This window comes from Nothoprocta perdicaria, unplaced genomic scaffold (assembly GCF_003342845.1).
Source record: "Nothoprocta perdicaria isolate Ctin4 unplaced genomic scaffold, notPer1 scaffold_317, whole genome shotgun sequence".
Taxonomy (NCBI): Eukaryota; Metazoa; Chordata; class Aves; order Tinamiformes; family Tinamidae; genus Nothoprocta; species Nothoprocta perdicaria.
Window position 1 is genome coordinate 414260 of NW_020455552.1, and position 14989 is coordinate 429248.

Sequence of the window (14989 nt, forward strand, 5' to 3'; positions counted from 1 at the left end):
GATGCCCTTGCACTGAACGAGCAACTTCATTGTTCATTCAACACAAGTGGACGACGTGGGTTGGGAAAACACGGAACCGTTTCCCGGGAGCTTTCAGTTCACACACAGCTTTCTGCGGACATCTGAAAAACCTACAGTTTAAATGGCACGGGAAAAGAAAACCCTAGGATCTTTTGATAATATCCTGAACATCAACTCTTGTGTTTGTKGTAGAGCTTCCTTGTGTTTAATCCTTGGGACCTGAAAAGCAGAGGAGCTGCTGCAAAGCAGAGCGCGGCGGTGACGTCCGTGAAGAGAGGAGCTGCGCTGGGGAGGTGGGAGCCCGGCAGCCCCTGAGGGCAGGAGGGCCCCGGGGTGCCGGACCGGGGAGCCGGGGGGCACAAGAGCAYGAGTGACGTCCCGGTGCTGTGTGGGACAGCCCCGCTCTGCTCCGTGTGCAGGGAGCCCCGTGCCGGATGCGCCGGGACGAGCAGAGCCCGGACACCCGGGGGAAGAGCYGTGCTGGAGGAATGATAAAATGAGYCCCGAGTCCATCTCTCCCTTTGCAGAGGGAGAAAATTGCAGGCGCCTGCAGGGGAGAGGGATGAAGGGAAAGCTGGGACACCCAGGGCTGGCCCATCAAGAAGCAGCCAAGCACGTTTCCCACGCATGGGGCTTGTGAGGAGCAAATGGTCCCACTGGCCGCAGGACTCAGCTCCAAGCCCTGGATGGAGAGAAGCTTTATGGACCTTCATGGCAGGGAGGGCCCTTCTCCTGCAGACCAGCCTTAAAGCAGCGCTCCCCGTCCAAAGGGCTCTAGAGGCCTCTGCCCACTGCCTGCGGAGCTGGAGCTGCTCTGGCYGGCAGTGCCTTCGGAAATCCCGCGCAGGGCACCAGGGAGGCTGATCCCGCTGCCTTCTCCATTGCACTTCCCAGGCATTTGCAYGGCACGGGAGCAGGAAGAGCAAGCTGATCACAGCCAGCTGGGAGACGTGACAGTGAGACGGGTGGAAACAGAGCAGGAGGAAAACTAGTCGCCAGCAGCACAGGATAAGTGGGGAAGAGGCTGAGGACAAGAGCTTCTCTTTGGGCACTCCCTTGCAGGCTGCAGCGATGCTTCTAGCAAAGAGGGGTGAAAGCCCAGAGCTCGGGGCAGGATCTCGCTCCCGGCCGGAGCGGGGTGAGCGCGGGATGCGCCCCACGCCCGGCTGTCCCGGGTGTCCGCAGGCTCTGCCGGGGTGCGCGCGCTCCCCGCTGCTCCCTCGCAGCTCAGCCACACCGTGGCAGCCGTCAGTCGCGTTCCCCGCGCGCCCTGCGAATCCACCGCGCAGACACCCGCTCTCCGGCCTCCCCGAGTCCCGGGCCTCTCTGCTCCCGGCATTTCGGCCTCGAGCTGCTTCAGGCACGGGGGTTGTTGAGGATGGTTATCCTGGGGGAGGGCCAGGCAMGCGGCAGGAAGGAGAAGGGGTCTCAGCTGTGCGGGGCTGCACGGCCGGCATGGCTCACAGTGCTGCCGCTCCTCTCCGTCCAGCCTTCAGCTTGCGGCAAAATCTGAGCCCTCCAAAGGGAAAACGGCRCCCCGGGGACAGCGTGTGCCCCGCAGGGCCGGGCAGGGCCCTGCTCCYGCAGCAGCGGCACCGTCTGTGCAGGGCAGGGCAGCGCAGCACATGGGGCCAGGCGCGTGCGAGCGAAGCCACCACCTCGTCACCGTGTGAGGGGTCTGCTTGTGGGGCCGGGGGGGGTCACAGCAGGGCCGGGGGGTTCGCAGTGGGACTGGGGTGGCAGGCCCTGCGCCAGCTCCGTTGCGCAGGGGCCGGCGGAGGCGGCTCGTGGCTCGGAGCTGGCGGCTCCAGCTCTGTGCAGGGCACCAGCTCGTCCCCGGGAGGCCTCCAGGGCTCCCTTGCTGAGCGGGCYGCTCCGTGCGGCGCGTTCTGCTCCTACAGCTGCGCGGGGTTGGGCTCTGCTGGCACGTGCTGGCACCCTCGGGGCTCGTGGAGCGCCCGGCTCTGCAGGAGGGGCGCAGCGAGACGCAGCGGCCCCTGGGTGCCCCCGTCGGGACCGCGGGGCTGCGCTTGGCAGCGCACGAAGCCCGAGGACGCAGTGGTTCCCGAGCCGCCCTGCCCGTGTCCCCGCTGGGCTCCTCGCTGCCCAGCAGCTCCCGTGCGTGCTGCTGCAAGTCCCTCCGCGCACGCAGCCGCGCTCGGCGCTCGCTCCTCGAGGCAGCGGAGCAGCGAACGCAGCAGGCGCCGGCGGAGGGAGCGACGCGGGGAACAGGCGGCAAATGCAGCGCGGGGCCCACGGGCGGGACACGGTCCTGAGCTGCCGACGGCACGTGGGTTGGGTTTGGCCCTCGCCTCAAAGCAAGCACGCCCGCGCCCCGGCTGCACGGGGACCAACAGAGCTCGCGGGCATGGGGCCATGGAGCATCCGCGAGCCTGGGCACGCACAGGCCTGAAGGAAAGCAACGACCATGCAAAGACCCAGCGGAGCCGCGGCAGGAGGCAGCAAGCCCTGGCCAGGCTCAAGCAACAGCAATAACAACCGTCTGGGCTGCGACGGCCTCGCGCACCCACTGCCCTGCTCGCCCCTAAGCACCGAAGCCGTGGGTGAGCACAAGGGCGGGCACTTCATGCAGCTGCAAAAGGCCCTCGCGAGGCAAGGACSAACTGAGCAGGTTCGCTTTGAAGAGCCGCTGTGGGTTATAAAGCCATTGTACGAGAGGGGGGAATCCGGGGAAGGGCAACGGGGCTGAAAAGTAACCGCCACAGGACAAGAGAGAGAGCAAGAGAAAGAGGAAGAAAAAAGAAAGAAAATCATCGTCATCAGCAGGACACAACGACGGGACGAGAGACAGAGCGCTTTCCATGGGCAGTTCCCCGCGGAAGAGGAGCTGCCCTGTCGGTGAAACAAACCCAGTGCCCTCTGGCCGGAGGGGGCAGCAGGACTGGTCTGGCATCCCCTCTAGGGCAGAGGGTCCCGTTAGGAGCAGAAAACCCTGCAAGGGAAAGGGGAGAAAGGCCGGGCTTAGCGGGAGCAGCGCCAAGCGCCCGAGCCCCCTCCCAACCCGGCTCCTTCTCAGATCTCGGCGCCAGGGCCTGGGGCAGAATTGGATGAAGCTTTTGGCGGATGCAGAGTGAGGTTTTGCCCTCTGCTTCTAGGAGGGCAGGTTGGGATCAAGGGCGGTTTTGCTGGAAAACGGACCATGGCGCTTCCCAGTGCAACGTGCCTGCGGAGCGGCCCAGCGATTAAAGGCATCAATCACTGCCTGCTCCTTCCCAGAGGGACAATTAAGGCGCCCCGATATAGGCATTAATGCATGGAACGGTCTGCATCTGGCTGCATGGGGAAACAGGAGACTCTTTATACRGAGCAAAGGTGGCTGGGCGCGCTGCTGATCCCCATTAAACTGCYCGGGATGCCGCTCCAGCCGGGCACGACCGGCACAGCCGGCAGTGCCGGGCGCGGGTTGCACCCCGCTGCCCCCGGTGCCAAAGTGAGGGCACAAAACCTGCGGACCAGCTCCAAGAATCCCAGTCCCAGCTTCTTTGGGGTGTTTTTACAACAGCGGAAAGAACAGGAATTCTCCAGATCTTTCCAATGAGGGCGTGAAGCGGTCAGCGTGGAGACCTCCCTGTGGTGGGTACCAGCTGTCCGACACTGGAGGCCGGGGGGGCCTCCCTTTCCATGGGTCCTGCAACCCTTCCCATCCACTCACGGCATTCCCCTTCACTTCCCGCCAGTGGTTGGGTGGGATTGTCAGATCCCAAATGCTCCCATTGGCCCACCCCCTTGTTTGGGGCAGACTCTGCTCCCTCCATGCTGATTCCCTTCTCCAACGATGCTTTGCAGCAGGATGCGGGCTGGAAAGGGAAAGGCAGCATCCATCCGGGTGCCTTGGTGCGCYGGGTGCCATGGGCTGGAAGGCCTGGGGGATTTGCTCCAACGAGGTGGGAGCCATTAAGGGGACAACCCTGTGGTGGCTTCTGCTTCCAGCACAAAAACCGAGCGCCCTTTCCAGCCTCAGCTCTMGGAAGTGCCATTTATGTGGAAAAGTTGAGGCTTCCTTCCCCGAGCCATGGCCCACGCGCCGGGAGACAGCGGCCCGCGCTGAAATAAACATGTCAACTCACTCATCCGTATCTTTTTTGCTCTCCTCAATGAATGCAATAGACTCGGATCTAAGGCGGTTAGTCACTTCGTACGTACGCAGGGTGACTCCAAAAATATCCTCGTGGTACCGGCTGTCATCCTGAAGCAGAGGACGGCGGAGGGACAGTGAGGAGCAACGACGACAACAGAAGTATTTGCAAAGAGTTGGTCTCGCTGCAGCACCGGGAAGCTGCAGCGCTGCGGGCGGCCCCCCCAGCCCCCGAATGTCACCGGGTGTTTTGCAAGAGCCAGTGGGCAGGACGGACGCGCGTGGAAGGTGCAGGGGGTAACGACCTTCCCAAGGTCGCGCTGTGGTGGAGCTGCTTGGGGCCATCGGCCCTGGCGGCCCGGGGACCACCCGCCTCTCTGGGACAGGCCGCCTCCAACCACGGCTCTCCCAAAGCAGCTGTGGGGCTGGAGCCCAGCACACGCAGTGGGGACCGAGCCCCGAGCGCAGCCCTGTGCGCCAGGTGACTTCCAGYGTGGACCCAAAGCTCTGGCTCCGGGACCACAGGCTGCTGGCAGCGCGGGTGGGAGCCGCCGTCCCCTGTGTCCCCCACGCTGCTTCCCCTGGATCCCATGCACTCCATCTGCCTGGATTCCTTGTGCTGCTTCCCTTAGATCCCCCATGCTCCATCCACCTGGATATCCTGCGCTCCCATCCACCTGGATCCCCTGTGCTGCTTCCCCTGGATCCCATGCACTCCATCCACCTGGATCCCCTGCGCTGCTTCCCCTGGATCCCCTGCGCTCCGTTCCCTGGATCCCCCACACTGATTCTCCTGGATCCCCCTCGCTCCATCCACCTGGATCCCCTGTGCTGCTCCCCCCGGGTCCCCGTGGAGGAAGCCCTGGGTGCGGAGGCCGCGCGGGAGCTCACAYGGACGCGGCTCACCCGCAATTTGCTGATGAAGGCGCCCGCCTCCTCCGCCGACAGCTGCCCTTGCTGCCTCACGATGCGCTGGATGGTCTTGAGGACGTCCCCGGCCATGGTGACATCCCCGCACACGTAGATGTGGCCGCCCTGCTCCTTGAGCGCGGTGTACACCGCCGGGGCCAGCTGCTCCTGCAGCACGTCCTGCACGTATTTCTGCACGCGGGAGGAGGTGGCAGCTGCTGCGACCTGCAGCTTCTCAGACCCATCTCCCTGCACGCTCCCTGTGCACCAGCTGCGGCACCCACCCATGTTCTGCAGCCAGCGCCCAAAACCTGCCCTGCATCCCTAGGATGCTCCGTGAACAGCCTGAAGACAGCCCGAGTGTGCGGTGGGGAGCATGGGAGCCAAGGGAGCCTTGGGGTGCTGCTTGCACGTGGAGGTCTGCACCCTGAGGGTCTGCTAAGTGAATCCCCCCTAAAAACACCAGGATGCAGGCAGTATCAGTGGAAAAAATTATCAGCTCTACAGTAGGTGTTTCTGGGGCCCACAGGGAAATTCAGGGGCAAGCAGGGCCTGAGCTGGGTGCAGCGCTTGGCGGGGGAAAAGCTGCTCGCTTCCTCAGAGCTTGCGCTGGGCAAGGCTTTCCCTCCTGCCCTTCCTTGGCAGTCAGGAAAGTGATGAGAAAAGCAGCAAAGCTTCACTTGGCTGGTGCATTTTCACACCTTCCCATCTCACTGCTGGGCCCACTCGGGTGGCAGCGGGAACTGCGCTGGCTCGGGGCCATCCTGCTGGAGGACATCCCTCCCGGCAGGGCAGGAGGGCCYGTCCCCCGGCTCCGCTTGCGCCTGCTCTCCGGGGGAAGAGCCATGGGGACGAGCCCTGGCGTGGGGCTGGCTGGCAGGGGGGCCCCCGGGCTGCGCGTGGGGCCGAGCAGGGCCTGGAACCCACCTTTGGGGTGTCCGGCTCCCGGGAGTAGGCTGTGTACAGCTCTCTGAAGACACCTTGGGTTTTGGCAAAAAGCGTTTCCTCTTTGTAAATGTGGTCGATCCTGGATTGCCGGCAGCCAAACACCAGGACCATAGGGCACGGCTTCAGGCCTGGGGGTGAGATGTGGGACGCGGTTAGCGCCGRAGACCACCGCTTCCCTTGTTCCCCAGACTGCCTCTCAGGATCCCATCTGGACCTGCCTTGTGTCCTGCACAAGACACCTCCATCCACAGGACCATCCCTGGCCCAGGTGGGGAGGAGAAAACCAGCAAGGACGAGGACCTACCTTTGTGCTGGATTTCAAAAAGCCGCTGCTGCCAGAAACTCCGGAAAGGGGCGATTCCTGTGCCGGGGCCGATCAGGATGCAAGGGACCTTGGGATCCTGGGGTAGGTGGAAGCTGGGCGCCCTGCACGAATTGGAGACGTCAGGTAAAACCTCAAAGCCCAGTGCTCCCTCCCTCCCTTGCTCTGACTGTGCGTGGCCAAGGCAAGCTGGAAGGCAGCCCAGAGAGGGAGGGAAAATTAAGTGAATTTGCAGAAAGCGACATTTTAGTGCTGAGGAGCTTTGTYCTGGAGGAACCCGTGTGAGCACAGGGGCAGCCCTGTTTCCTCCACCCCCTTGGTGCTTTACAAGCAAGAGAGCTCCTCCTGCAAGGGCGCTTGCCATGTGCTTCTCACCCCTCATGGGCCACTCACCCCCTCACAAAACAGGGCACTACTTCATCCGTCTGTATCCGATTGAGCCAAGAGGAGCAGACTCCATGGTGGATGGGTCCTTCACCATCTAGGAGGTGAGAGAAGAGCGTCTGAGCTCAACACCCCAGCCACACCAAATACCCTCCTCAAGCCCCTTCTGCTGCTTCTCCATCTGCTCTCCTCACTGAGCCCCTGCACCCTTTAACATCTCTGCATTGTAACTCCATAGACTTGGTAGAAACTGGGCACTTGGATATTGCAGGGACAAACCTGTCTCCCTACATGGTGAGTGGGGAGGTTTGGACACATCAGGGCTTGTGCCACACTGAAATCTGGCTAGTTGTGGCAATGTGGACTTCAGCACAGGCATGGAAATGATCCCACATGGAGCCCAGAGACCCTGTGGTTGGTTTGTTGCTGGTACCTGAGCCCTACACCTGATCTGGTGTCCCTATCCTTAGACRTGAGACCATTCTCAATAATGTGGTACAAAAGGTTGGGCTCTCAAGGAGTCAAGGTCACTGCAGCAGGTAGAAAGGCTTTAAGACAACATCTCTCAGCATTCAGCATCTCAAGACATGCTCGTGTTGCGCAAATGTTAATGTCCTTCTGCCTGGTCCCCGCACCCAGCCTGTCTCCTGCACGAGCGCCCGCGGAGGTACCTCTCGTGCGGTAGGAGACCACGGCCACGGTGAGGTGGACCTCGCCGGGGTACATCTCCGGGGAGGAGCTGATGGAGTAGTAGCGCGGCTGGAGCAGGGGCAGCTGCGTGAGCAGGAGCGTGGAGGGCATCTGCACGGAGGGGAACTCCTCCAGCACCTCCACTACGGTGGGGTTCTTGGACCATTTCCACTCCTCGTACTCCTGCAAGCCCTGCAGCCAGGGAGAGAAGGGAGGCGAGAGCTGCAGCACCTACCTCTTGCAAGCTTGGTGCTCCACCAGCTTCCCGCCAGGCCTGCGGCAGGTGGGTGGAAGGGAAGGCAGGCGGGAAGGCCCTGCCRCCCCATGGGCAGACTCAGCAGAACCACACGGACGTTGTGGGGAATGAAAAAAATGCCCGTTTTCCCCCAGGGCCTTGAGGAACCTGGGGCGCAAGCACAGCATTCAGTGGTAAGGGAGCTAGCTCCAGCACCCATCTCTGCTACAGATCTGCTTGTTTTCAGGCCACTCTGTTTCAAAGTCTTCATTTGTGCTGGGGAGATGAGGTTATATCTAGGAGTTACTTCATTGGGGGCTGAAGGAAGGGGCTAATAAATAGAGCAAATAGCCTTGGGGGAAGGAGTCGTGGAAGATGATGCTGAAGAGGAAGGAGTGCATGCTGGGGCATGTCAAAAAACATTTCTATGTCCACAATGGGCCACCCTTAATGAATCCTGCTCTCCTGTCTGTGAAGAACAAATATTGGCAGTGACTCACATAAGCACTGTCTTTTCTGGTCACATTTTTCCCATGAAGCTCCATGGACGCCCACACATACAAGTGGAGGAATCTGACTACTTGCTCCATAAAGTCAGCAGGAGTCCCTATGAGTCCCTGCTGGTGGGATTTGAGGCTTTACCTTGCTAAGGACCTGAAGACGTTTCTTCTCCTTCTCGCTGGTGGCCAGTAAAGCAAACTGCTGCAGCAGCAGGGGAGTTGGAGGAGTGGTGATGTCCAAATAGTACTTAAATGCCTGGAAGATGGTGCATGGTGGGATGCGGCTCTCATCTGTCCAGTTACTGATAACACCTGCCAAGAGGAAATCCAACACAACCATGGGATCAGCTGAGCTTAAGAGCCAAGACAGACAATCCTTGCTGTCATCCGCCCTTCTCAGCTCTGAGAGTGAACGAGGCAATGAGATATCCCCATGGTCAAAGTGAGACACTGTGCACTGTGACCAAGTACAGTTGCCTTCAGCCTTGGTGAAATATGTGTGGCAGTAGGGCATCTAACCCATCTCCAAAATATAATATTGGAATGGTCCACCAAGATCACCTAACTTTTCTTTCCAGTGCTAGAGTTTGCTGATGAGAATGTAGATGCATTTAGTTTTTTGGAAGATCTAGGAAACATATTCCCCAGGCTCCTGCTCACCCTTCAACCCTTTGCCCTATGGTTTGAGTGCAGGTTAGAAGTGGATCTGAGCAGAAGAAGGTGAAAGGAGGTGTTCCCAGTTCAGGCAAATGTACCAGTGAGGTGGGAAATGATTCCTCATGGGATCATCTATATCCGTGAGGAGCTACAGCAACCAATGTGAGGTGATGGATGGGGAGGGTGGACTCTGTCTATGCCAAGGCTGCCCCCAGCCTCRCCCCCAGCGCTGCCCCCAGTTACCTAGAGCTGTGTTCCTCTCCTCCAGGAGCTCCACCTTCACCAGCTGGTTGGCTGGAGGGGCATCTTCTATCCTGTCGATCAAGGCATTGACCAAGTCTTCATGGTTCCCTGGGAACACACCTAGGTGGTCCCCTGGCAGGTACTGCAGTTCCTGGTGTCCGTTGGTGTGAAGTCGCACGAAAATCGTCGAGCGACTACAAGGAAAGGAGAAAGAACAGGACACGGTTTTGGGGAGTCTCTCAGGGAACTGCTGAGCTCTGTTCCCTGCAGCTTTGAGTCTTGGGGTGTGTTGGTGACAGGGGTAGATCTGCCGCCCTCTGGAGCGCACGAGCTACTGAGCACGTCACCAAACCACGACAGGAGCCACAACGGGCCGGGCACTGCTCGCACACGGCAACCCCCTCTCCCTCCCCGCCCGCTGACTCATGGCCAGGAGATGCTCAGAGGGGGAAGATCATTTAGCCTCTYGCTTCAGCATTTTTATCCTTTCTTTAAACACATCCTGCCACGCCGCAATTGCAGCAACCCATCTTTTCCTTGTCTTTACAGGCAGGAGGTTGATTTACATAGTGGTAGAGCTTTCAATAGATTAGAAGCTAGGAAAAGCTTCACCATATTAGTGTAGCTGTCAGCCGAGATTATGACTTAGGCCACACTTGCACAGGGCTGGGATCCACGGGACATTGTAGGTTCAGGAGATGCATGCAACGGTTTGTGCACAAATACAGTTGGGAGCAAAGCGAGTGCATTACCTCCCACAGGCCGTGGGATACCTGCACCTCCTACCTGGATTTGGGACTCTGGAGGTTCTGGCGCGTTATAAGCCGGGCTGCAAAGACTCGTTTTTTGTGAATGCTGTATAGACCTGTGAAGGACAAGAGTCAGTGAAGCAGCAGCAGTAGCCAGAGCAGAGAGCGTCCGGCTTTCGCAGGGGCACTGCCGGCCGCTGCCTCTCCTTCCGTGCTCCAGGGAGGCCGGCGCGCTCGGAGAGCCAGAAGCCACGAGACAGAGCCGGGCACGGGCCCTGTTTTGTTATTGACTGAGGACGCACCTGTGCGAGGAGCGATGTCCGCTGCTCGCTGCCCGGGCCACCTGGCTGCTACCTGAGCGCCTGAGCTCGGCACGAGCCCGGCCAGAGCTGCGGACCGTCAGCTGCAGGAACCACGCTGCGGGGCCATGTGGCAGGGCACGGAGCTGCCATTGCACCGCCACGCTCGCAGGAGCCGGGTTGGAGCAAAGAGCTTGGAAGGCTCCCAGGTTTCCAGCTCTTTGCTTTGAAAAAGGGGTCAGGAGGAGGAAGAGCAGATCGTATCTTAACGTGTCAGCTACCCAGATACAGAGAGGAGCTGGCACAGCCTTGGCACAGGGAGGAGAGGCAGGCCTGAAGTGCTGGGCATTTACTGATTTATTGATTGAGGAAGACGGGTATTTGGGTCAAGARGTTTGTCCCCTTTGCCCCCAGTAAGTGCTGAGTGGAGCCCCCTCTGCCCACCCCACATCCAGGTCTTTCCAAGTGACCCCGGGCTGTACCTTGGGTGAGCTCAGGGGCCTCGGCCACGTAGCTGAGGCGAAACTTGCTCCTCTTCCAGCTGCGGTCGTTGCTGATGAGCGAGTTGTTGGCCTTCTCGATGTTCACGTCGTCGCCCACGCAGAACACATCGCACGCTGCCTGCAGCGCACAGCGGGCTCTCGCGCAGCTCCCCGGGGTGGCTGCCCCAACGTCTGGGCCATCCCCACAGCCCCCGACCCCCTCGTCCCACCCCACCTCAGGCAACRTGTGTTGGAGGGAGACCACGGTCCGGTAGCGCTAGACCACAGTGACCAGGGACACGTCCCAGGGCATCCACCACCCCAACACCCTCTGGCAACTATATAGCTCAGACCAGAGCTTCAGCTCCTCCAAAATGTGAGGAACCTCAAGAAATTGTGTTTTTCAGTTGTGGACCAAGCTCCTTTATGACCCAGGGTCCCAGTATAGGGAAGGAGAGGCAGAGATTAGATCCAGCTCTAAGCAGAGGCTCTGGCCCTGGTTCCTCTCCCCTCTGYTCCTCCCCGAAGCACAAGGAAGAGGGCTACCTTGAAGACCTTCTTGGCCCAGGTCCTGAAGGACTCCTCCTGGCCACAGAGCTCATCCCCTTCTCCCATGCGGAGGATCCTCTCTCCACCCAACTCCTCCAGGAGGGTGTCTACGGCCCGGGCAAAGGCGCAGAAATGGGGGTAAGCACGCGATCCCAGCCCAAACACRGAGAACCTGCAGAGAGGTGACACAGGGTCGGCCACAGAGCCTTAAGGGACACGGTGCCACTTAGACACCCGGGGGAGTGTGGAGGGATTTGTAGGCTGCAGAAATGCATCGTGTTTTAGGAAGAGCTGMGGTAGGAGGAGGGCCCTGTACAGCACCAGCACCAGCTCTGTCCCTTCTGCAGCTCCTGAAGTTTCCTTGATCTTTTCCGCCTGGACCACAAGAAATGATTGCCGCCCACCCCGTCCTATTTACCTGACGTTAGCCAGCGGCCCTGTGCTTTCAAAGTTGTCCCTGGAGTCAGGCCCGTCGCTTGAAGACTTGCGTGCGTCCGAGTAAGAGGAGACGCTGTTAAAGCGGACCTTGTAGCTCCTGTGAATGGCAACATCATTGAGTGTTACAGCGGTGAGAGCAGACGTGGCTCGCAGGGCTGTGTGAGCCCCGGCTGGGCCCCGGCTGCTCTGTGGGTCCCTCTGGCAGCCCCAGATGTTGGTCATCGCTTTGCAGCACCTYTGGTCCCCAGGCCTTCCCTGGCTGTGGGCAAGGTCGGGTGTACACACGAATAGACACTTTTGAAGGTTTTTCCATTTGTAGGAAGTGGGGGAAGAAAAAGGGAYGGGACAAGGAGGGGGAAGGGGAGAGGAGGAAAAAAAAGTCTGAAAACAGCACAAGTATTTCTGAATTGAGCCATCTTCAGAAATTGCTCTACACAAGAGTTTCTAAATATACCGCAAGAGCAAGGCAGCAGTAGTGTGTGGATGAGTCAGAGCAGAGCTCCTGCACCCAGCAGCTCCGCAGAGGAGAGCGCAGCGTCCGCGCGGAGCAGCGGCCAGGCCCGCGGCGCCCCGGGCTGCCCGTGCCGCGGAGCCACCGGCCACGCGCCCGGCTCCCCCAACCTGCTCCCCTTGTCTCTTCCTCTCGGGCTCTCGCTGGGCTCTGCCGGGCACAGCGGCAGCCTCTGCTCTCGCCGGGCTATGTCCCCACCCTGGCCGAGGTGGGGAAGGTCCAGCCGGCACAAAGCAGGTGCTGGAGGCGCCYGGGTGGCGCGGGTGCTGCCGCTGCAGCGCCTGCTCCCCTCGGCCAGCGCCACCGGGTCTCCATGCACAGCCTCAAGCTGCAGCTCTGGGCAGGAGTCTTTTCCCCCTCGCCAAAACAAGACAATGTTTTACAGGGTTAGTTCCGCAGTTCAGGTATAGCAGTCTACTCACAGTGCTGCTGTAAYAATTATTTTGATTGCCCAGGATACACAAGCTCTCTTACACACTTCTGATGACCCTGAGCTCTATTTTCCTTTAACAACAGCATGCAATGCAGTGGCACACGGATGCCTTGAAAATCCTTGGAGGACTCTTGTGGAATTGGCTAGTGTTGGACACACAGACCTGAACAAATGACCATAACTAAAGAGCTGAGCTGTGGAGCGAGGCCCAGGCGCTGCACTCCAGTAAACTCACCGAGTTTGCCAGGGCAGTGCCAGCCACCAGCTCCCAGCAGGATGCGGAGCTGGGAGTCCGCTGAGTGCCCAGAACTGCTGCTTTCTCCTGCCCCTTCCTGCCTGACACCGGCCCTCTTCTCCAGACGCTCTCCCTCAGGCCTCCTTTTGGCACTTCAAAAGCTTCTTCTCATGCCTAACATCAGCCTCTCTTGCTACCATCCTGATCTATGATCTCCGAGCCTGTCCCATTTCGGGGGTGCAGGGAATATTTTATTCCTTCCTCTTCTGCAGTCTCCTTTTCCATATGTGAGATCTGCTACCAGACAAAATAACTCACCGTTTTGCTCTGTCCTCCTAGATCACTTTTTCCAGCACTCTGACCACTTTTGCTGTCAGGAAACCAAGCCACAGGCTCTCCTGGTCCTTCCAAACCCTTGCCAGGTCCTTAAATTAGATGTAGAGGTGACTGGGGCAGCCAACATTGAGCTCGAATTTGTCTTTTGTCCTTCTCAAATCTCTGGCTTGCCAGGGATGGCCCCTCTGCACCCAGCCACACGCAGCAGCAACCCARGTCCTCCAGGTGGGAGATCCTTGGGGCAAGAGGCTCGGACAAAACACCCCAACATCTTCCTGATCCAGACACCTCCAGGGCTGCCTGCATGTCCCGTTTTGTCAGCTGTGCCCATTAAAGGACGCGGCCATTAGCAACCTAATGGGTTTTGGCTCGCAAGCCCTGCGGGGATCTGTTTGATGATTTGCCTCACTTCCCAGTCTCTGGATCCTGCCCGGAGATGCTTGAGGCTCCTCCTTCACCAATGGGAGTTTTCTAAACCCCAAGCCTTGTCTTCAAGACAAGTCCTTGTTCTGGACTCAGCATTATAAAAATCACAAGCAGAAGTTACAACAGCTCTTATTTTCCCCAGATTTTTTTTTTTTAATTATACCAGATGATAGATTTGGTTCTCAAACTCTCTCCGTCCTTTTGGGCCGCCTACATCCACACAGCTGGGAACTCCCCTCTTCCTGCAAGTCGCACTATTTTTGTGTCTCCTTGAAAGCCTCAGCTATAGGACTTAATGATTGTGGGTGAATTCCTGCTTTTATCTGTTTTTCTCTAGCCGCCTGCCTCTTACAGCTGCAGAGAAAAACTTTAAAATGCCAGCCCTACAGTCTCAAATCCCAGAAGGCGACTCAAAAGAACCACAGATTTGGTATTTTAATAAACTCTTCACTTCTGAAAAGTATTTGTTGGTCGGCAGCTGTGCTTTCAGCCCTCGTGACAGATCAGCTCTAACAACTCACGCGAGTGCCCCCACTCACGTGGGACCTCCGGCAGGCTTGCAAGGCACCTCCTCACCTCACGGGACCTCGATTTAGGGACCTCCTGCAAAAGCAYGACGTGCTCCAGGGTGTCTTGGTTCATATGGGTATGTGCTAAGTGCCCATGGGACATTTGTGGCTGGGAATTATACTAGGGAATTATAAACAGGAATCCACGCACGTGCCTGACTAGATGCTATTGCTCCTGTGGTGGTCCCAGCCTGCTCCAGCCCCTAGTTCCCCAGGTCTCATTGCTCCAAACTTTGCAAAAACCAAGGGATTGGGCTGATTTTCCTTTGGAAAACCAAGGGATTGGGCTGTGCTGGCCGCTGGGGCTGCCTCCTCGCTGGACTGTGAGAGAGGATGTGCAGCTCTTACTTTGTCTCCTCCAGGTTGGAGTTGGGATTCTTCATTTCCATCAGCGCGCAGCCAAATTTCTATGGAGAAAAAAGGGAAAACCCACAGGAGAGACCATCARTCTGCAAGTTGGCATTGGTTTGCAAGTCTAGCTACAGGAACCAAAGCAATGACCAAAGCTTTGCCCCAGGCCATTAATAAATCATTTGTCTCACAGCTGGCAAGGGAATAACTGGATATCCCTGTTTCAAAGAGCTGGAAGCAGAGATAGGCACGACACCAAGTATGACATAGCATCCTGTTTCAGGCCCTTTCAGCAGGCAACAGCTGAGCTTAGAGCCCCAGGGGTTCTTCCCTGTTCTCCACCACCCCTCCTCTGCCCACGTCCCCACGGGCTGTCCTACCTCTCCATTCTCAGGTGGGTCTCCATTGCCAAAGGTGCTTGTGACCACCAGGACCATGGTTTCATGCTCTAAGTGAACTATGTCGTACTCATCCATGGACATCACCTGGGAGCAACAGAGATGTTAGGGAGAGTCCCTCRGTGGGGAGACCTTCCACCAACCAGTCTGCTGATTCCCTGCTGCCTAAGGGTGGGAAATGCMTCACTGATTCCATGCCAATGTACTG

At 58.7% G+C, this 14989-nt stretch overlaps 1 protein-coding gene across 1 annotated transcript in view; it reads right to left on the reverse strand.

Moving 5' to 3' along the window:
• Positions 1-2294: 2294 nt before the first annotated feature.
• The window catches only part of NOS1 (nitric oxide synthase 1), a 39719-nt gene continuing 27024 nt past the window's right edge, over positions 2295-14989 (reverse strand). Inside the window, exons 14-28 of the mRNA XM_026042890.1 lie at positions 14764-14868; positions 14381-14439; positions 11503-11619; positions 11082-11256; positions 10536-10674; positions 9792-9870; positions 9006-9199; positions 8248-8417; positions 7352-7562; positions 6690-6777; positions 6279-6400; positions 5954-6102; positions 5024-5218; positions 4110-4228; positions 2295-2974 (exon numbers count right to left, since the gene is read on the reverse strand). Of these exons, the coding sequence (XP_025898675.1) occupies positions 2959-2974; positions 4110-4228; positions 5024-5218; positions 5954-6102; positions 6279-6400; positions 6690-6777; positions 7352-7562; positions 8248-8417; positions 9006-9199; positions 9792-9870; positions 10536-10674; positions 11082-11256; positions 11503-11619; positions 14381-14439; positions 14764-14868 (1938 nt within the window). The 3' untranslated portion in view covers positions 2295-2958. The remainder of the gene's footprint in view (positions 2975-4109; positions 4229-5023; positions 5219-5953; positions 6103-6278; positions 6401-6689; positions 6778-7351; positions 7563-8247; positions 8418-9005; positions 9200-9791; positions 9871-10535; positions 10675-11081; positions 11257-11502; positions 11620-14380; positions 14440-14763; positions 14869-14989) is intronic.